Source organism: Falco peregrinus, chromosome 2 (genome assembly GCF_023634155.1).
Source record: "Falco peregrinus isolate bFalPer1 chromosome 2, bFalPer1.pri, whole genome shotgun sequence".
NCBI classification, from domain to species: Eukaryota; Metazoa; Chordata; class Aves; order Falconiformes; family Falconidae; genus Falco; species Falco peregrinus.
In genome coordinates this window covers 644,555-667,057 of record NC_073722.1, presented here as the reverse complement: position 1 = coordinate 667,057, position 22,503 = coordinate 644,555, and the positions used below count along the sequence as shown (strand labels likewise).

The 22,503-nt window shown below is 40.3% G+C and overlaps 1 protein-coding gene across 17 annotated transcripts in view; it reads left to right on the top strand.

The window, feature by feature from the left end:
• LDB2 (LIM domain binding 2) overlaps window positions 1–21,704 on the top strand; it is a 220,091-nt gene extending 198,387 nt beyond the window's left edge. For 4 of the 17 annotated variants that reach the window (XM_055795647.1, XM_055795643.1, XM_055795648.1 and 1 more), the window contains 3 exons: window positions 10,011–10,134; window positions 11,254–11,405; window positions 20,420–21,704. In XM_055795647.1, coding sequence (XP_055651622.1) covers window positions 10,011–10,134; window positions 11,254–11,405; window positions 20,420–20,650 — 507 coding nt within the window. In that variant the 3' untranslated portion in view covers window positions 20,651–21,704. Of the gene's footprint in view, window positions 1–10,010; window positions 10,135–11,253; window positions 11,406–17,570; window positions 17,714–20,384 lie in introns of those variants that run through there. The other 13 variants (XM_055795646.1, XM_055795651.1, XM_055795644.1 and 10 more) reach the window with 8 other exon arrangements.
• The last annotated feature ends 799 nt before the right edge of the window (window positions 21,705–22,503 follow it).

Genomic DNA, 22,503 nt, shown 5'->3' with positions numbered 1-22,503 from the left:
GATTTACATTAAAATTTAATTTCGTCCTGACAAGCCCTCTGAAATTGATACTCAGCGCAATACCAGGCGCAGTATAAAGGATCATATCATGCAGTCAACATGATGCACTCTGCAATATAATTTAACACTAATGTTAAATTAAATTACAAAGATAAATCTTACGGTCTCTCTTAAAATCATTTAAGAGCTTAATTCTGATCTGAGATGTGTAAGACACAAATCTTGTCTATTGATCATTGAATATACAGATAGTTGTGAGAGAAGAATCCCACAATATGATGGGCTGTACAAGACTTGGTTGTGATACAGGCTTGTGATTTGATGTATTGATCCTTTTTTGCAGTTAGGATCTCTCCTCAAGGAGAAGGCTCCAGCAGGTTGACCTCATTGCAGAAAACACCAAACAATCTATGTACTTTGGATGAGGTCAGATTGCATCAGGAGGTCCATAAGGAAGAGTCAGATGATGAATTATTCAGATTCTGGGTTTTCACAGCCTCCAGAACTAAGCCCATCAGGAGGAAGATGAGACTTTGCCTGCAAGTTCTTTTGTTTTCATTAGCTGGAAATACATACAGCAACTGGGTGCAGTTTGGCTCTACCACTGGGATTCCAGGAATACATACTTGTGTTACTGAAACCAGCTGCCCTTGCTTTGCCTGATTTGTTACCGGGAAAAAGGAAAGGAACGAGATAACCCTCACTGTTCACTTTGGTGTAGGAAGTAGGAAGAGCCATGAGCCCAGCTGGTGCAAACAGTATTAAAAGCTCATAAGACTTGTGTGATGCTGTTGAAGGAAGGGTTTTTTCAAAACATCTCCCCATTGTACAGAGGGTGGATAGGAAAAAGAGCATTTACTGAAAGGACATTCTTTTAATGGCTGGGTAATGAGAGGAAGAGCGAATAATTTAAAGTTGCAAAGTTCTTGCGAAGAGTCCAAAAGATATAAATCTATTCAAAAGCCAGTGTTCAAACTTCAAAGAGAGAAGCAAAAACACAAACTGTAGAGCTCCTTTCTAAACCCATAATATAGATCTAAATAGAAAGATTAAGTAAAATCACAAGGAAAGTAGGAAGATCTACTTTTTCAAAAATTCTGAGGGGAGAGGGTTATCAAATGCTTACAGCTGTGACTTGGAGGCCTAAAACATTGTTTTGATGCTTAAGAGTATTGTGAAACAGAATTAATTCCAGTACACACTGTAATGATGACTGTACTGCCAGAGTGGTAACTAAATATGGCAGGTGTCAACCTCCTCTCCAAAAATACAACTCCAGCATGAGCACTTCCCCTCAGATGGGGAAAGGAGACCACAGCTGTCCAGTTCAGCATCCGTTACATGGCATCTCAAAGGTGCGTCACACCATTCATTACGTATAAACTGAAGATGTCACTAAGCCTGTTCATGTCCAGTGTAAGAAACCTTTAGTTTGATACAATACGGATGCTAAGGAGGCCCTTAAATGAGGTTCTCCTCAGGGAAGAGTGTGCTCAGCTGTCTGCAAAGCACTTTGGCAGTAGCTCAGCAAGAACAACAACGTTCACAAGAATGCTTTTCTGGTTGCAGAAACGTTGAGCCCAGAGCCCTTTCACCAGCATGGGCACACTGCAGGGAGCGAGTACCCTGAACTCCTGGGTGGGATGCAGGGAAGGAGGAAGAAGCTTTTTCAGTTGTAAGGGAGGTTGGGGTTCTTGCTGACCAGGTGCACAGTTTTGATGCTGGCACTGATGCCACCACGCAAAAGGGCAGTATTAATGGCCACGAGAGCTAGCAAAGTTTCCATAACCACCTGAATTGCTTCAGAGTGCCTGGAAGAGAGGGCATGGTGGAAGCTGTTAGCTAGCTGATACATTAAAAAAATATATAGGGAAGGAGAGAGAGAAAGAAATCAAATTGGGGTCCAGTACACTAATGAGAATTAGCTGCAGTGCTGGTGATAATTGTGCTGTGTTACGAACTGTTTCTGTTTCCTACCCACTCAGAGTATTTGCCTTGAAAACAAAATATTTTTTTTAAGCTTAGCCTTACCTGAAATGAATGCTGCTTCTTTCTGTTCTCACTGTTGCTGGGAATTGAAATGGCTGCAGATACAGAGAAGTGTAAAAACGTGATGAGCTATGTAGCTTGGGAGCAATTGAGCAGCTGAATACTGCATTATTGAGAAATCATTTGCTACCTCTGGGTGTTAGTGAGAAACTGGAGAGTCCTAGACTGGCATTCAGGGCAGAGCATAGGATGAATAAACATTACTGAGTGCTGAGTATTTACTCGTGAATCCAGCATGGAGCTTCAGTAGTTGCATGTCTTCCCACTGCATCTTGCAGGGTTAGCAACACACAGGAAAGAAAGAGTGAAATCCAGGAGCCTTGTGGCAGATTTGATCTTATATTGTTTCTTAAAAAACCAAATTATCAATGAAATGAATGACATTTTGCTTAATATGTGGCAGGCAATCTGCATAGCAAAACAGCCATATCTTCAAGTGACAACACGTGAGAACCATTTAAATATATATCAGTGGTCCTCAAGGGACTTGTAGATAGCTACATGAAATCGTTGTTTTCATGCGCATACCTTACTGTTGCCAAATTACTCCTGGCTTAGTATTTTCCCTCTTATCTAGTTGAGATAGGAATCTTTTCAGAATGAGGGGCTCAGTAGTTTGTAAAATATCTGTGTATAAGTCTGACATTGTATAAATAATAAATAATAAGCTGTAGATGCTAATGATCATTAATATTGCAAGTGTTAAGCTGGGAATTGTCATTTCTAGCTTCTTAGGTGAATGCAAGTATAAATATTTCTTGACTCAGCATGGCGAGTAGTCACAAAACATGGAAACTTCTCCAGTGCAGACCGATGGCTGTTAAGTACATCCCAGACCCAGTAAATTTCACGTTATGGACTTTGTCCCAGAATCTGCTCTTGCTGTGGTATTGTGCTGCAGAAACTCATCCTGCATTTTTTAAAGCTAACACAAAATGTTCACTCCATATGGTTTTGGAGACATACTTAAAATATGAGCCAAGTTCAAGCTGATGCAGAACTGTCTTGCTGAGCCCTGAACTAGTCTAAAACAATTTCTGGGAGAGGCACGACTCCATTTATCTCAATGAGCTTTTAAGTCAAAGCCTAAAGAAAGAATTTTAATAACGTTTTTTTAAACCTTTTCATTACTGTCTGTTTAAATCAAATTTATTTAATTTAGGAGTAAATACAGTAAATGTGCCTATACCATATTTCCAGGCAGTTTCCCACCTCCTTGATACCAAAAGCTCATCTTGTTCCCTATCTATGTAGCAAAACCAAGGACTTCAGTCTGCTTATACACTGCCAATTTAAAAATCTTTGGCACAGAAGGAGTTGGAAATACAGAGAGAACAATAGTCACAGTAAACAAGTCAGGGATTACTCTGTGGTATTGGGCTACTTAAGCTATTGGGGTTAAGAGCTGCCTTTTCATATTCTGTCCCAAAGATCATCTAAGGTTTGATTAAAATAAATGATCCTGTGAAGACAGGATTTTGAACAGTCAAGTTAAAATAACTACTTTTATAATTAAAATCAAAGTGGCTACTGAATTTGCTGCTTGCTACACTAAGTACTGCAAAATTTCAAAACTGATCATTTATTTATTCCATGTATGTCATCACATGGGATGTACAATGAACTTGTCTTATTAGTGTCCACATCTCAGCAGGAGTGTACAGTGGCTCTTCAAAAAGTGAAAGCAGGTAGCAAGAGTAGTATGTTCAGTGATGGGAATCTCAAAGCCCATTCTTCTGACTTAAAGTTTATCATGCAGGGAAAGAGCATGGATACAGTTGATCCACTGAAATGCACCGATGGAGGAGACTTGTACTTGACTTGACATACTGGGCAACAGTTTAGACCAAAGCAAAAGCAATGCCCTCCAGAAAAAACAGTGTGCAAAAAAAAACCCCAAAAAAACCAAACCTCAATTCTTTTGGTTCATAAAAAACCCAAAACATTTCTCATTTATATCTCCACAGTTTTAATGGAAAACAGAGATTTTTTAACATGAAAATGTTCTGTATTCATATGTGATTCCTAAAAAAACACAAGCTATTTTGAGCAGTGAATTGCAAGCCGGCCAGTGAAAGAAGCAGCAATGTGTTCCTTGGAAATTTTCATTCCTCCCTCTGTTCTGCAGAGGAATGATACTTACACTAATTTTGAAAAACAAGCATAAGCAGAGAAAATTAAACCCAGCTATAAGCCTTCCCTATTTGTAATTTCAAAGCCTGAGCCATACTGAGGACTGCAGCACAGCATTGCTGTTTCAGTGCCATGCTGCTGGGAGTGCAGGGCTTTGACACAACTCCTGGAAGTCAGACTTTCAGGTGTAGCTCTTCCACAGAGGTTGAGAAAATATCCTTAATGTGTCCCCTTCCTCACTGCAGGCGTGTCAGTAACGTAGCATGGACCTGTGGAGATACAGGTCTGTGGATATCCATGAAACAGGGTGCAGAGACATTTCAGCTCTGCTCAGGAATCCTGCCCCACTGAAGTCAAAGGGACCTTTCCCAGGGAAATGCATCGGGGATGGAATTTCACCGGCAGCGTTAACTGGAGCCGTTCTCTCTAGAGCACGTACAGGGTATGCAGAGGGAAGACTGCATTTCAGCATAGGAATAAGACGTCATTGTGTTCAGATTTGTTAGTTAATAACTCAGAATCTTTTGGAGGATAAAGAATGAGCTCTAAAAGAAAGCACTGAACCCCTTCAAGGCTGCACACTGTATTCCAGGTATACCTTCACTGTCAACATCCTACCTGAACACAAGACGGTGATTAATACTCCCGTTCAAATGGGTTTTTGTCAATTTTAGGAAGGGTTATAAATCTCTGTGAGCTCCGACTATGTAACAGTTCCTATAGTTTTCAAGTGATTAATACAGGCATTCAACTAGGAAAAGTTTCAAGCATCTAAAGAGTTAAAACTAAATTTCAGTAAAACTTCAGAAAACACCCATAGCTGTCAGGTTCCTTGCTGGTTTCATTCAGAAAAACTGATGTTACATTAAACATTAACATTTTGAAGTGTCATCTACACGAAAATTTTGGCTAATTCCATTTTTTTAATTGTGGTTAATGAAACTTTCGCTTATACAGAAAAAACTGGTAACCAATGGAAGGTACAGTTCTCATAACTCACTTCTTTTGGTAGACCTGGTGACTCATCGGCTGGCCAGCACTTACTGACCAGATGCGTTTCCTACTTTAAAGAAACTGGCTCGGTGATTATGTCGGTCTCACCACCTAAGTATTGCAAGACTTGAGTCCCACTGAATTCTCTTTAAAAAGCAAAAGGCACTGAAAAACTGAAAGGTTGCAGTTCTTTTGTGCTTCTGGCATGTAGGCAGGGGATGCCTGTTAGCTGGGCTAGCTCTGCCACCTGCAGCTCGGAGCTGGCAGGACCATCTTCACCAGCAGCCTAACAAACCTTTGCTACTGGAAATGTAAAAACTGGCATGGAGACAAGGGGTTTCACTGAAGAGGGCAATTGCTAATTAAATTAGCAATAGAATACATAATCTTATGGTATGCAAAAGTAAGGTAAAAGAGAGCTTTCACATTGGTCTTTCTGCTAATCTTCACTCACCAGAATGAGCATCTATTGTCAGAATAGAATAGAGAGCTGGCATTAGAACAAAAATCATAAGGCTGAAGCCATTCTCGGTGTGACTGGAGTGATCTCAAGAGCCGAACTTGACCACTTACCTATAAAGGTCAATTTTGGCTCTGCTGATAACTGAAGCGTTACAGAAAATTACGTATAGATCCACATTCTCAGAACCCTCTAACTTCTGTCTGCAGTACCTCCAGTATCTCCTCATATAACTCCTTTCTTGAGACACGCTCTTTTTTGAGACCTGTAAATGTTAGTCTTCCCCTCTAAGAAAAAAAAAAAAAAAAGGTCAATAAAAAAACAAATCAAGTCCTTCCAGATGTGTTTTGCTAACACAAAAACCCATGTGCTTTATTATGTTCCCTACTTTCACTTCCCAGAGCCACAAGGGTATATAACATTACCATTTTCTCAAGTTGGATACAAGCCCTGTAATTGATGAAATGTCCATAGGATCCATGTGGAACCCTAGGGCAATTCACTGACCTCTGTACAGCACCAAAATGTGTGCTCGTGTCCCAGAGTGCGCTAGGCACCCATAGGTGCTCCTCATGCCAACGGCTTCTCTCACTGACACACCGTGTTCATCTCTCATGTGGGATCCAACCCACAGCCATGGTTCAGCAGTACTGGTCAGACATCACTCCCATGAGTTGAAGTGAGAAAAGATGATTGGAAACTAATTTTAATAATATTGGGTTACTATGCATCATGTGGAGTTCTTTCAGTAGGTTTTAGTACTGCAGAGGGAAAGTACATAAGCTATGATGATACACGTTCTTTCACATTTGTTTTAAAAGCTAAAAGAAGCATAATTTTTTTCTTTTAACTTTGGGGTTTGTTCACTGCCCACACACTTAAGACACCATCTAGTGTCTGACAAATCCATATGAAGTGTTGTGTTCTTCTGGGACAGCAAGAGCAATCAGAGGGACGAGATCCAGCATAACCCAGGGCATTTTGGCTGGCGCTGGACACCTACGGGAGGGCAAATGAATCCCACATTTTGTGTTGTCTAAACTCAGAGCTTGGAAATATCTGTGTCTTTTTAAGCATTGCCATTAAAGCTTCTGGGTTCCTTAGTCGTGTGGAAATCAGTTCTGTGATCATACATCATCACTGCGCTAAAGCCTTTAATTCTTTAAGATATTTTCCTGGGTGACTGATTCTGAGCTGTGCAGAAAATGCTTGTAGAAGAGATTGGTTTTGTTGGCGTTGGAAATGTTCTAGTACTATAGTAAAGACTTGTGCCTTCTGATAGTATCCAATGCTTGAAACAATGTTAAAATAGATATTTTGAAAGGGAATCTCACGGGGCAAGATTAGGTGATCTTTCGGGAATAGGCAGTCTAAGCCTCAGGCTTCTTCTATATGCCAATGAATGTCGGACTGTGTAAAACGTTTAGTTAGCTTTGTTTAAAGAAGTCACTTTGTAAAATGATGCAATCAAACCAACCTGCCATTTACCTTGCTCGCTAGCCGTTAAAGATGGCAGGTGGTTTTGGCCAACCTAATTCTCAAATGCATCTTGTCCCCACATTTTAAATCTAGATTTTTGCAAAATCCAAGCTACTGATTGTCACTGGCAGGTTCCTCAGACTTAAGATAATTGGACCATGATCTTTTCCTTTTTCAGGGATTTGATTTTGAGTCACTTTAGATTTCAAGTAGGTCTCAAAGGTCGCAGAAAAAGCTGTGAGATTTAATATCAATCATTGTTAATTCAGTTCAGTTTACATTTGTGCTCAATTCACATGAGCCAGACGCACTTAAAATGGACTTGTCACTAGAGAGTGCGATGCCCTCCTATTACTCAGGCATCCAAAGCTGACCTTCCAATTTCCAGACTTTAGAGGGGGGAATTGGTTGTGAGTTCCCCCAAACCAGAAGAGGAATTCACAAGTCCATACAGCTCCCAAATATCCAGAAGATGAGATCGTCCCGTGTCCTACTGTAGGGGCCGTTTTGGCCGTAGCGCTTGTCGCTTTGCATCCATGCATGTGGGATCAGTCGGGCATTGCTCCATTTTGGGTCCGTATCCCATTTTAGCCTTGTGTGAGAAGTGAGAGAGATTCTAGACAGGATTAGCAGTCAGGATATCTATGGGCAGCAGGGACTGCGTAGTTCTCCTCAGCGTGCATTACAGTTAGAGCACAATGGGAAACATCTTTGCCAGATGATAAAGAAGAAACATTCTCTTTGTTGCCAACAATAAATATATATGGAGAAGCAAATGTGTCATGAATAAAGTGTCCCTAAGGAAATCTTGGAAAACCCTACATGTGTATTTACATACTTCTAGTCCCAGCAGCAGCAGAGCTATGTGAGTGTAGTGCTTTGCCCAGGCTAACTAGTTTGTTAAGAATTACTACAGCTATCTTTTTCGTGCTAGTTACTATCTGCTCATAATGAGACAATTTAAGCAGCCCTGCCAGAAACCCCGACTTTCGAGAACCAAAGCAATGGTGTCCATTATGATCATGAATCTCTCCCTCTCTCACACACACAAAACCTGAGCAAGTGCCTGCAGGCTTCAGAATAAATTGGATAAGAACTCAAAATACAACACCTCTTTCACAGCATACACTGGATCCTGCACATACTTTAGGACCTGATGGTCTTAATTTTTGGTAGAATATTGAACCGGAGGAAGATCTGAGCCCAAAGTGCACAATCTGATAGCAGCTCTCTGTCTATTAGGTTACCTTGCAGATATTTATCTACAAAAATATATGTAAAAAGCCTACTTAAGGAAAAAGTCAATGGGGCAACTGCAGATTCAATTTTTGCAGTTGGAAAAAAATAATTCCTCACACTGAAGCTCTTCATTCTCCCTGCTGCTTTATGTTATCTCTGTTTTAACTGCCGTTAATGAAAGGCTCATCTAAAGGCAGTGCCAGTACACAATAATATTTAAATGCTGAATTAATCTCTTAGCCCTCATGGCAGCTCCCTTTCAGCTATTTTCCCTGCATACTTTGCATCTCCATTTATATGAATGAGAGTGGGGTGCACATGGGGAGAATGGAGCAAACATTGATCGGCTCTGCAGCCCAGGGAGAAGAATTTGCCTCATGTCTTATATATTTGTAACAGCATGAAAGGAAAACGTCATCCGCTGAAGTAAATCGACAATGCTCCTTCAGCAAGACTTGCTAGAATTAGTAAATAACTCAAAACAAGACTCAGCTTAAGTTATACCTTTCTGCAGGTGCCATTCTAACTTCTAGCAATTTGACCAACTCGGTGCCTTACTTCTGTTGGTAAAAATAGCCAAACCTTCCTCTGCTTCTAAATGCAGTTCTGCTTTGAAAAGTGACTAAGGATGGCATGCAGGCTCCATGCTTGTTCTGTGTCAACGATTTCCTTATCAAATGTGCTTGTTGGCAAGCAGGGAACCTTTTCCTCCTGTGTGCCAGCCATGCAAATTTCAGTTGGAACCTAGAGGGTCAGCCTGGATTTTTCCTTCTCGTGTAGGATGACCAAAAAGCAAAGATTCTGCAAGCAAGAGTAAACCCTCAATTACATGTGTGCAATTCTGCAGTCTTCTGTGGCTTTGTGTAAGGCTTAACTGACTGGAAACAATTCTGTGGTGATGAACAGGAGGGAATAGAAACCAGCTCACTCTCTTCTTTATGCTAGATCTACTGTGCTAACAGGACCAAAAAGCAGTGAACAGTGATTTTAATTATTAAGTGAACAGATAGAAAATATATAAGACTCCATTTGAAAAAGGTGTTTGCTTGAAATTCCATATTTTCAGAAATCTCCAGCTTTGACATCATAAAGCATTCAAGCTGACAAGGAAAATAAAATACTCCTCTTTTTTTCCCCAGACATCTCATTCATGTGATGGGAGGAAAATGTATAGTCATCATAACTAGAAAGGAACACAATTATTTTAATTGTTTTGCATACAATAGCAAGGTAAAAGATCGTTTATGAGAAGTCTTCATTGTGGAGTGCAGAAGGTCAGAAGATCATTGTCTGTACATTTTGTTGTGTGGGAATGATAACCCACTATGGGAATTTTATTATTTATTAATTCACCTTTGCAACTTTGGCAATCAAGCATGAAAATTTTCTACTCTTCTGAAATCTCTGTAGTCTGGAAGACCAGAGTTGAAGTTTTTCTGATTTTTTTTTTAAATACTTAAGATGGCAAATAGTGAGCAAAAGTTTTCTCAGTTCAGAGTTTTGATCTTGCAATCCCAGTGCAGATTAAACTGAGCTGTACAAGGCATACTCCCTTAGCAACGGTAAAAAAGAAGCCAAGAATATACTTTCCAGCTACGTAAATACTGATCAACTGAGTCTTTGCTTGGATGAAATCATTCTATTCTTTTTCTTCCAGTTGTGTGTAATACTGGAGCCAATGCAGGAACTGATGTCAAGACATAAAACTTACAATCTAAGTCCTCGAGACTGCTTGAAGACTTGCTTGTTTCAAAAATGGCAGAGAATGGTGGCCCCACCAGGTATGTTTCATTTCCAGTATTTTACTTCTTTTATAGTTAAATTAATATAGAAACAGTGGGAAAATTTACTTACAAAGGAAAGTAATAAGAATTAGCACTGTTCCAAAAGTAAGCCTGAAAATTATTTTGATGTTTTATGATTTCAGTCTGACCCAACTGATTTATAGATGTGCACATTCAGATGGTTTCACTATGGCTGGGATATAATTTAGTACAAAAATATGTGTAGATGGAATGCAAAATGCCTACTGGCTCCATTAGAATTCATCATTTGTGTAATTCAGCTTCCTGCTGTGACTCTGAAATTACAGCTACATTTCATAATTAATTGTCTTTGAGACTAATATAACGTTATTTACAGGCCTGGACATAATCTCCTTCCTCTTACACCTCAAAATAATAATTCTCTCTCTTTTCAGACTGTTAAAGATTTGTATATCTAAGACTATTCACATGGGTGCCCCAGCCAAATTTTGAGAAGTACCATTGCCCCTCTGTTCTTCGCCAATTTAAGCAAAGTTATATAATTGTCCTGACTCGCTCTGAGTTTGGAAGACTTGCAGAGAAATGGCATTCAGCAGGCCGTCACGGCTTCTCTTGGGAGGGTCAGTTTGAAAGGTGAAGGCCACCTCAAAAGTAGATGGATCTCAAATGGTAGTCGCTTGTATGCTGCGTGGATGGCTGCAGTAGGGTAGAGAGCTGCCTTTAGCCGCTGCCTCTGGCTGGATCGTTTGAGGCTGTACCCTACATCGGAATAAGACCTCGATTTTTGTTTAGCACTGTTGTTTGCTGTGTGACCTTCAGCAAGTTACATGGTCACTTAAAGCATCACGATAGTTATCATGATACTCCCACTAGTAAAATGCTTTCACATTTCTTTACAGATAATGCTGGAAGAATAAGCTTCATTAGTCTGTTACACAAAATTGAAGCAGATTCCATTCGTTTGGGTTCAAATATTATTCTGCAGTTCGTGTTAAATCTAGTACTATTACTACTTGTAAACATAGAAATTTAAAACTAGATGCAAAAATGTTTCAGCACTTCTGCTTGTGGATCATTTTAGTACATGCTTTACAATATCTGCCACTTGCTTTCCTTCTTACCATTTTATTGCAGCAGAACCCACAAGACAACCGACAACCAAACGGAGAAAAAGGAAAAACTCTACCAGCAGCACTTCCAACAGCAGTGCTGGGAACAATGCAAATAGTACCAACAGCAAGAAAAAGTCAGCTGCTGCAAACCTGAGTCTATCAAGTCAGGTACCTGTAAGTCTCACTTTCCTTTTAGGCCTGAATCACTTACGGTGCTTTAATTCTTCCCTTACATTGTAAAGAAGGTGCATTCTTGAGCCTAAACTATCACAGGCAAAAGGTGATCTTGCACAGTGTGCTGTGGGAGCTGGGCAAGTAGTGGAGAGATACAAAGAAGCCGTTCTGCAGGGCAGCTTTAATGAATGACCCCCAAGTAGGAGTATCCTGAGGACCAGATGTGACTTTTTTTAAGGCCTGGGCCAACTCCCGTTCTTGTCAGTGGTTGTCCTTCCACTGATGGTGGGTCTCAGATTAGGTCTCACGGTTTTAGATATAGTGTGAGTCTTGCAGACTTCCACCCGCTAGGTGCTGAGGATGAGTCCGTGTGGAACGGGACAGCCACACTCTACGTTCATACCTTACCTCTAACCGGTGCCGGGTTCAGTGGGACAGGTCATGAATTAACTTACCTGCAGAGGTTATCTCTTTTTCAAACCATTGCACTTGCAGAGGGTAGATCCACTGGACTATGGGTCTTAGCTTACCCACGCCACTAGCTTAACTGTTGACGTCCTAATTATACAGGGAAACACCAAGTCATTCCTAGAACTGTACCAGCACTTTAACAATGTCACGTTTATTGCCTTAGACACAATATAGGGGTAATCAGACCCCAAATTGTGACAAAGTGTGCCTTAGTCAATAAGGAGAAAGCTTATGTATTTTAAAGCTGGGGGAGTTAATTTGATATTATAGGAACTATAAAATGGTATCTTGGGAATAACATGCAGGGATTTTTATTGGATTTCTGATCAGCAGATAGGAAAGGGCTAGGTCTCCTCTGAAGCCTGACAAAGAATATAGGCCTTTTGTTAGCACAAAGCAGGCACTTCCTAGGAAGCTTGAATACCCAGATAAAAAAAGAGTAGACTAACACCAGCGAAATGAAATGAAGATTTTTGTTTAGCAACTGATTCAGCAATCCACTAGCTTATGAAGCTTTGGGCTTCAGTACATTAAACTCATATTTTCTCCTTGTCACATTAAAATTTTCACATGGCTCGCATCCCTGCAGTCAGATTCTTTCCCTAATATAGGCATCTCTGGGTTTTCCTGGCAGCACAAAGCAGTCAGAAGGCCAGCTACCTGATCCCCTGGTGGCAGGGACCACTCTGCCTCGCAGACTGTGTCTGCCAGAAAGCCCTTTAGATCAATAATCGACCATATTTAAGAAAAAAACAACAATTAAGTGCAAAACTGAGCAACCAGCTAGTTCCCTGCTGTCTCTGAGTTTAAAGGACAGTAAAATCACTTTTTCTTGGCTACTGCCTGCTCTGAGTTCAATTCAGTAGGGCCAGAATCTGACCCCCTGCCTCTCTTCAGTCTGCTTCTCCCTGGAGAGATGACTTGTTGGATTCAGTGGTAGTCAGGTGTACTTGTATGTTTGAGTGTAATTGAGCCCTCTGATAGTTACCTGTCATTCCCACTGATACTCAGGCTGACTTCAGGTACTGAAAGGCTGCTCCTGACAGATGAAGTATTCAAGGCTACTTTTCCTGATGGAGATGATAGTTGAGCTTCTGAGACATAATGGTGAAATTTATCATGGTATGAGGGATGGATTTTTGGTCTTCATTGACTTTCAGGATGCTGCATAGTCAGTATTTTTCAATATTGTTTGCCTTCTGTACTGTAGTAGCAAGATGGTCCAAACTGTTTTGTATGGAGGATCAGGTTCCATTTATAGGATGCTTCTCCTTTCCCTCTGCAAAGTGGAAAATGCTTAGCTGTTCAATTTGACATACTAACAGCTCTTCCCATCTTCCCCACAGCAAAGATAGCAAGCCAGATGGAATTAATGGTTGGGCCACCCTGTCGAGTAGACAGAACTCAAAATAATTTTAGCAGTAGGATATTCTGGTGTAAAACTATTCAACACTTTTCAGTTAAATACAGAGATGATACCATGTTTCTTCAAAATTATGTATTCTTTGAAGTGGGCCTTATTACAGGCATGCCACTGCTTTCTGAAGTTAGGTGCAGGGAGCAGTAACTTGCTTTCTGTTTCTGATAACTTTACCTTAAAGCTAATCATTCAGTGGTTAGTGTTTGATTTCCTTTATATGCAGTAGCAGACAAGATATCCTCAAACACAATTTTGCAGTTTTCAACTAATGAAAAGCTTCATTTGGCCATATAGCTTTCCGTGAATGGGACTTCCTTGCTCAGCAGAAAAAAATGTTACTGAAATCATTCATTTCCAGTGTTAAAAGCATTTCCACCCTCATTATTAGAGAAAAAGAATCAAATCTTCTGTCCAGATAACTCACATAACAGAGCTAGTTTGAGTTCCATTTTTCCCATCCTCCTCTCTGGAGTACCCTGACAATAACCCCATACCCACACCAAACCTGAATTGATGTGAAGTCATGTGCTCCAGCTTTGTCTTTTTTTCTCCACTGATTTCTTCCCAGCCAGCAAAGACAGTCTCTCCACCATAACAGAATCTAACTCCTAATTTCCTGTGACTTTTGTGCTTCTAGGTTGTTTTCTCTTTGATAGTAAATTAATCCTATTAGAGGATGTTTCCTTTGCCTCTATTCTCTGTCGTGTTTCTTGGTTTAGGACATTAGTAATTATTCAGTTTTGCTCCCACAGTGATGCTGTGTATACCCTGGCAAATGTGTGAACTTACCATACACCTCATCCACATTTCTCACTCACACTATTAACTTCTGTTTCTTTATTGAGGTCTTCCTGTCTGCAAAGGCAGATGTTCCTTGTTCAGGACAGTGACCAGAAAGCAGCTGGAGTACCATCAGCTATGACAAAGCTTGACACTTCAGAGGAACGTATCATTTCCCCCCTAGCCCCTTCCAGACCTTCAGATAAATACATGGGGCTAAGCAAACCTTACTCCATGAGATGGAACAGTACTTATCACATACGTTCTTCTTCAGTAATAGGAGTTTGTGCCATTGCCTCTACCTGTGTTATTTTCTGATCAGTTCTTCAGGCAGGAACTGTGCTGACAACATGGGGCCAAGCCCAGAAAGTGAAATGATGTGGTTGTATTTCCATGCACAGGTCAGGTTGGCACTGCACCCTGAAGTCCAGTTGCTGAAGCCTAATCAATCAGTATCATTTGTGCCCTTTGTGTTGCCTTAAATTTATTAGCACTTTGTGCTGACCCATTCTGATACATCTTTAATAACACACTCTTCAAAAGCATCTGAAGGGTCTCTGCCAGTGGGTGGGTATGCATCTTCTCTCTCATCAGCAATTTGAAAAGGGTCAGTCTCAGCCTGTTCTCTTACCTCTATTTTTTTATACCGTCTCAACTCTGCTAAATAAAATATGAAGTTTTCCCTTTTGACAGTCACTTGCACTCTGTTACACTCATTTTCCCTTAGAGTGGTGGGAAAACCCAGTGGTTTCTCCGGCTCTGTTATTTCTCATGCTACTGATTGCAGACCCTTAGCATCTCTTGTCAATATGACTTTCTGCTCAAGTCCCTTGTTTAACACCTTTTCTACATATTGTGTATTTCCTACATATTTCCTACATTCTTAAAGCAAATATAGTGAGCCAGTGTGCTGCATGATTGCACCACACAGCTCATGCCTATGTTGGCCTGTTACTTGTCCAGTGATGCTTTTGACCTGAATCCTATAGGTGCTGAGGCAACACACTGTAGGGTATTAGAAGTAGAACCAAGTGCCACTTAAGTCGCTCCAATAGCACAAATATAAAAATATTTTTTCTCACCAGAAGTTTTCTTCTCTCGGGCTTTCATGGGTGCAGGTTCAATACTGCCAGTGCTTTTCACAAATACATTGGCTGTTTCTAATGTGTAAAGAAAGTTGACAGAACAGAGACCCAGAAATTGTGGTCCACTCAGCTGTCTTAGTCTTAGCAGATGCCAGTAATTTGAACTGCTCTTAGATTTGTTCATGTTCTTGATCATATCTGATCTTTGAAAGGAATGTTAACCCGGTGTGCTGAAACTGGAATTATCAATTTCCTCTGTCTTCTAAACAAAGAGCAAAGATGGGCAAGACTCCTTCTGCAAGGTTCATCAAAACCCTGCCCTTCTAATGTTAGCATTTATATGATTTCAGAGAAATCAGTTATATAATTTGGGGGTGTGTCATTGCCTTATCACTTAGACAGTAGTAATATCCTCTAATACTTGAAGCTAGCTGCAGTGTTTTCCCAAGTCTTTATTTGGTTTTCAAGCCTCTTTACTGGATAAAATTGGATTCATTTACATTTTTCATATTCTTGTGTATCAAATGAAACTATCTTGCAAGCCCAGGCCCTTGTACATAGAACAGTGACTTGCACACTGGGATCTGCAGTTTGCAGGTGTATGCAAGATCATCAGAAGGGGTCCACACAGCCATTATCACTTAACTATCACTTTCTGTTACGTTTAATAAGAACAGTGCACATTGATCCATTTTCAACTATTTGAATTAGGAAATTTGACAATGATGCACAACTGTCACAAACTCTAAGAACCATTGCTTTAGACTGTTCCCAGTCACAGCCATAGAAATTAACAGGTGGGTTTTGCTTGCATTTACTAATGAAGATCTGTAATACTATAACCATGAACCCAGTGAAATATCATTTGTGTTGGGAAGACCAATGTATGCCTACATGCCACTAAGTAAATCAAATGTTCTTTGTTACATCCAGAGTCTCAATTAAAGCCTCCTTGTGCTCTTCAAGCAAGTAACACACCTCAATAATCTCTCCTTCTCTTTGTAGTTCTCTCTAAGCTCCTCAAAATCCAAATCCGTAAATAAACCTGCTGATGTGGAAGGGAGCAATGTGATTTCTTACATGTTTCACAAAGAGGGGTAGGTTTAGGTGGTTTGTAATGTCTATCGTAGTACCAGAGCTACAGCGCCCAGGGTCAGAAGAGCAGTGTCGGAAATTATCCCATGTCGCAGAACTATGCAATTCAGAATCTAAGATTTAGCCATAAGAGTGAACAAATCTGTTTCCAGCTTTTTTACTTTAGGAAAAATATTCCAAACAAGACCAGAATGTCAAGTTAACAGAGAGGCCTGTGATGGGATGTGAAAGATAACTGTTTTCCTCTAGAAAGTGTTTACTTTGAAACCTAATTAAAATGTCAGTTCTGTTTCTATAGATCAACACAAGTGTCAGTCCAATGTTTTTGTCTTGGAAGCACTGACCATTATGGATGTGGGCAGCGATGGGGCTCTCAGTCATTAATAATTTTTGTGGCAAGGAGCTAAGAGGTCAGTTATTAAAATAATCACCACTAATACAGTTCCATAAGAAGGAAGGAAGATCAGGAGGAGGTACCCTTCTTCTTTTGACTTAGCACTTAGAGGTGGATGCTTAAACTAGTGCAACTTTCATTCCTTGGAGTATAAGACTTGCTTGAACAATATACTTGGTAGTTTCAGGTGGTTTTAATTACCCCAGGCTGGTGAAGCACTGCCTACTTCTGGGGACTGTGACACCTAAGCTAGGAACTAATCACTCTCACATGCTGAGCGGGGCCACGTATTAACAGCAGCAAAGATGGCAGGCGCAGGACAGGGAATTTTACATGGCCCACCACCCATTTTTACCTCCAGATTCCAGTAAGACATTGTTCAGCCACAGGATGACCTTTAAAATCCAAAATTAAAAAGTTTAGTTACGTAACTGGCCATAGCAGACCTAAACTCGAAGCCAGGTATAGAAAAGATGAAGCCTGAGAAATGCCCGGTCTGTTAAATAGAAGTGCTTGCATTTGAGTGGTGTGTGAAGTGATCTCTGTGTATAGTTTATGTGCATCGATTTAAGTTTGGATGGCAATTAGGCTTATTCAGGATGAAAGGTATGATATACATGAAAGCTGCTTTTGTGGTTATATTATTAAATAATACATTTCTATCACATGATGTAAAACATCCACTGATTTATTTACAGTGCTTCACTGCAACCATATTTTACTATCATGAGACATTCCTTGACCAAAAATGTTGTTTCTAATCACCGAGTAAATTAATAAGATCGAGTGACTACAGTCTAAATCTTTTTTCAACTAATCTAGTCAAATATGTGCTACCATAACTAGGCCGTAGCAGTGTGTGCTGCCATGCAAGAGACTAGGGTTTAATTCTTGGATTCTGCTTCTCACTCCATGAGCAGGAGCTAGGAGCGCTCCAGAGCTGCAGCCTCAACCCTGGGAGGGATGGAGCCCTGTGTCACTCAGCAGCACTGACCCCCACGGGCCAATTTAAGGAGAAGCATTGAGGGGCTCTAAAAGGAGTCACTTCCAGTCCTCCTCAGAGGTTGGTGGTCATTGCACGGGATCTAGTGAGTGGAGGTTCAATGGGGTGCACTCGGTGGGGGCTTCAGCTTTCAGTCTGAGGAGCAGAATCCTCTCTGGGGAGGAACCAGCATGTGCGCTTCCTCAGACACGATTTTTGCCTGACATAGCTACAAGTGGCAAGATTGTCAAGAATATATATATTATTTTTTTTTCAAATGTCCTGTAACTAATGCTGTGATATCTATCCTTTAAATAGAATGAGGGAAAACTCCACTAACCTCAATATAATTGTAGTTTAATTCCCAGAAAGAGAGAGAGAGAGAGAGAGAGAGTCTCAGTAGCATGGAGAGAAATACAAGTGCAAACTGTCCTCTCAGTGGGCATCATCATACTAAAGGAATAATATTTGCAAAGAATCTGAGAAATGAGAGATGGAAATACTTACGCAGTCACTGAACACCTCCCCGCTGATGCACAGAAGTTTCCTGCCACAGACTGAGATTTTTCCCAGCCCAGTGTTAGGCAACCTGAGCAGCACTGTTCCAGTGGGGTCGTTAATCCTCAGTCTGCAGTTCTCAGTAACAGGAACATTGTCTTGGCAGTGGGGATTACATGTTCGTTTACTTAACGTCATCTTAGTACCCTAGTTTACATCTCATCGGATTGGCCTAAAGCGATCCTCTTCCTTTCAGCACTTGCAGCTGTGAAGCGTATTTACCCCTCCCAACCATTCGGTAGACGTAATGCATACATAATTCTTCCACGTGGCCTCCCCAGCCAGCTGTCCTAGCCCCACAGTTATTTTTGATGCGCTTCTCTAAGTCTCATCCAAGTTGCCCACCTCTTGCTAGTAAGGCAACAGGGAGAACTTGAGGTCCATCCTCAAGAACATTGAAGTAAAAGGAACGGTTGCCACCTCGGTCTGTGATCCTGTGTTTCAGCCACTGCGGTCCCTTTGCCCTGCTGTATCACACTGCACACTCCAACCCAACTCGCTGTCCTCTGCCAGGTCTCTCTTGTCATTAACGCTCTCGAAATACAACGGGGTCAGGTCTGGTTCAGCAGTGCACGCTATACATTGCCTGTTGTTTAGAGGGATGGAATAAATTAGAATAAACTTTTGGTTATAAACAACTTTGTCTTTTAAACTTCTATGTTGCAAAGCTGTGTGTGAGTTTTATTTAATCAATTATTTTATGGATATATGGAGTAACAAAATATAGACAATGTAAAGAAGAAATCATATAACAGTTTCCATCTACTCGCAAATTTTTCACGTAGCACAGGCTGAAAATGTGATATAAATGTTCTTCTGTAGCATGTCAGCCTTTGCTGAGGGATATTGAGAAACTAAATACTTGCAACAATTTGTATGGTGTCATGGTGCAGGAAGTACGTATCTGATTAAAAAGAAAACTTATTAAATGCAAACATTTGTCTTCTGTTTGCTTTTTACAAATGCTTTTACATTCGTAAGGAGGAACAGATCCTTTAAAATATGAATCTGTTGTTCGCTAGGATTCTTGGAAGGGCTTGTTAAATCAGCGGGTACAAAGCTAGACAGCTGGAATTACTGCACTTTTACCAAATGCTAGCTGATGCCCTGCCACCTGAGCTGCATGAAAAGATGCATCCCACATATTTCTTTAGCGGTTAGCACAGCAGCCTGATTCTCCGTTGAACAGAGAGAACAAGAGAGCTCTCTGGCTTTGCACCTTTGCTTTCCAATCTCAAGTTTGCACCTTTCTATCCCATGCTGGTTAGGTTTTTTGCAGCAAATCTGTGATGCACTGGAGTACAGTAGGCGGTTTACTTGTTTTCATGGAAGGACAATTTGTACTTAAAGCAGTGATTAGATGAATTCTTTCTTTCTTGCATGCTTCAGTTTTTGATGACTACTAGCTTCATCAGTGTAATTATAATTAGCACTCTTCATCTTCCTTTTACGGTACCAGCTGGACAGATTGGTCCTCTTACTGCACAGATTGGCGGCAGGGTTGCCTACATGGAGTTAGGTGACAGGCACCATGAAATAACAGATGGTAAATTCAGGGCTTGTTGGCAATCAGCAGGTTTTTGCTAATGACTTAATTAGCTATGCAAATTGTCAAATCAGTGTGAACATTGTTTTTATCGAAAACTTTACCTAAATTAATTACCATAATTAAGTAGCAGAATGTCAAGTATATTGGATGCGTAAAAGGGCTTGGCTGGCCGTGGATAAGAGAGTTACCATCTTTATTAGAGTGCTGTGCTCCACATTTGAGAAGGCTGAGGATAAGAAATGCGGTTTCTTTTAAACTACTTTTAAAACACGCATATCGCCAAGTTCCAACTAAGATGCACTCTGGTGCCTTTCCAAATAATATGGCTCAGGAAAAAATTACTGGATATAAGCTAAATATTTCAAGCAGGAGTTTAAGGCAGTTTCGTAGCCTGCTTATTTGCTTAAAATCATGCACGTTTTTCAGTCTACCTGCTTTTTAGTTCTGGGGTTTCTGATATCTGGAGCCATGAGCATGCAGTTAGAGAGATGTGGTAGTTTTTCTTTTAAATTAGAAATAAAGTGTAAGCCTGTCTCCTGGTTCCTACTATGCAGGAACTTTTAACTCTGTTGTTCAAATATCACAAAGTTAAGAAATGCAAATTCTCTAACATAACTTTTTTAAGTTGATTTTTTCTCTCTCAAGGTTTCCATATAACAAATATTGGGTGCTGTTCACAGGATGTGATGGTGGTAGGAGAACCAACTCTGATGGGAGGCGAATTTGGGGATGAAGACGAAAGGCTTATCACTAGATTAGAGAATACACAGTATGATGCAGCAAATGGCATGGATGATGAAGAAGATTTCAACAATTCACCTGCACTGGGAAATAACAGCCCGTGGAACAGCAAACCTCCTGCTAACCAGGAGACTAAATCTGAAAACCCCACACCACAAGCTTCCCAATAGGTTATTCTGGAGCAGTACCCACCGCAATGTATGTCAGTGGGTTATTAATTACACTTTCACACCATCCTTCAAAACAAAATTTAGAAAAAACACCTTTCAACAGATACAGTATCTATTTCTAAACTAAAGCTATCTGATTTTTTTTAAGTAGGGAAAACTCTTGTATAAGCTTCCATATACATTTCTTGGAAGCATTCACATACATGATACTGGCACTGACCTCAATTAAAATAATTGAAAATTAAATAGCATCTCATGGCAAATTTATGACAATGCATTTTATTGGAAGGGGTTGGTTTTTTCCTCATCAAACAATGGCCATATTTTAACAAGTCATCAGTGCTCAGGATCTCATTAACGTAACTATGTAAAACTTTTTACAATTGTAATATATTTTCTGCTTTTCAACTTGCACCTGAAATTTCTTGTTTCAGAAAAAGATCAGCTTTTAAGGAAAAGTAATTTAAAGTAACTTTTGTTCTTTCTTTAACTTTTTTTTTATTGGTTAATCATTTAAAGGATCCAGTATTTTTAATTTACATTTAGCTGATGCCAGTAGATACTCTTTCCATCATTTAATAAAAATACTGAAACAAGAAATGTCTTTTTTTCATCAAAGACATGAGAAATATTTTTATGTGGAAAAAGACACCCAGTCCTATGAGAGTTTACGCTTTGTAAAATTGCTGTTGATCCAGATATTTTAAAGCCATGTAATCCATTAACTTTGTGGGCAGCTTAATAAATCTAAAACTTTTGTGCTTTTATTATTGTATCTGAGTTGACTTTGTTGTTATTTCTTTTCATAGTATATTTCTTGTATAATATTTTTGTAAAGCCCTCAAACCATTTTTTGTTTTACTTTTTTTTTTTCTTATTCCGGTGTATTTATGTGAAACTTTATAAAAGAAACTAATTTTTTCATTTACATATTAATATGTTCAACTCATCATGTAAAGACACAGTGAGTCAGTGTGTTATATAATACGACTGTATTTTATGTATGCTTTGCCAATAAGTGTGCCAATAAACTGTGTTAACAAATATGCTCTTACACAGTGATTTTACAGTTCCTTGCATACAAAAGACACAACGCCCATGTGCAGGATCACGCACTAGGAATTTTTGGAATTAGCGTTTCACTGAATCACAAGTCTTTTTCCAGCAAAAAAGGAAAGCCTGTAGTTTAGGTGCGAATCGCTTACAGCTCAATTTGGGTAGATGCTCTTTTTTTAACTTTAATGAGGTGTAACACCACAGGTCAGTAACAGCCGCGACAGCCACCCACAGGGGAGTGTGGGGCATCGAGCAAGTGCACCTCCATCCTGAACTCTGCATCCCTCACCTGCCGGGGCTGGGGCTTATCAGAGCAGGGATTTCCACTCTGCTAAATTCTGATGGATAGTTTTATGATGAGTCCCTCAACTGGGGCTGAGAAGATTTTAAAAAATCTCCTTCTCTCTTCCCTTTGTTATCGAATCAGTTGTTCACGGGAGCAGGCAAAACCTCTGGACTGGTGTGGCCACTGTGAATACAGCCCAGCGTGTAAAGCCACCCAGCTGAGCTGGGAGGTGCAGAGGCACACGCCAGCACCCCGAGGCACATGCCAGCACCCCGAGGCAGCTGAGGAGCCCTGCAAGGTGCACCCTGCAGGTGGCAATTGCTTACAGGGAGACTTGCCGACAGAGATACTGAACCTACACCATCCTGCCTTTTGTGCGGGGGACTGATGTGTTACTCTTGACTGAAACTGTACTTTTAATATTACTGACATCATAAAAGCATCTGAAGAAGTGCTGGGGATTTTTTCTGGGTGGCTGTATGTGTACCCAGAAGCCACCCTAGGGAAATGT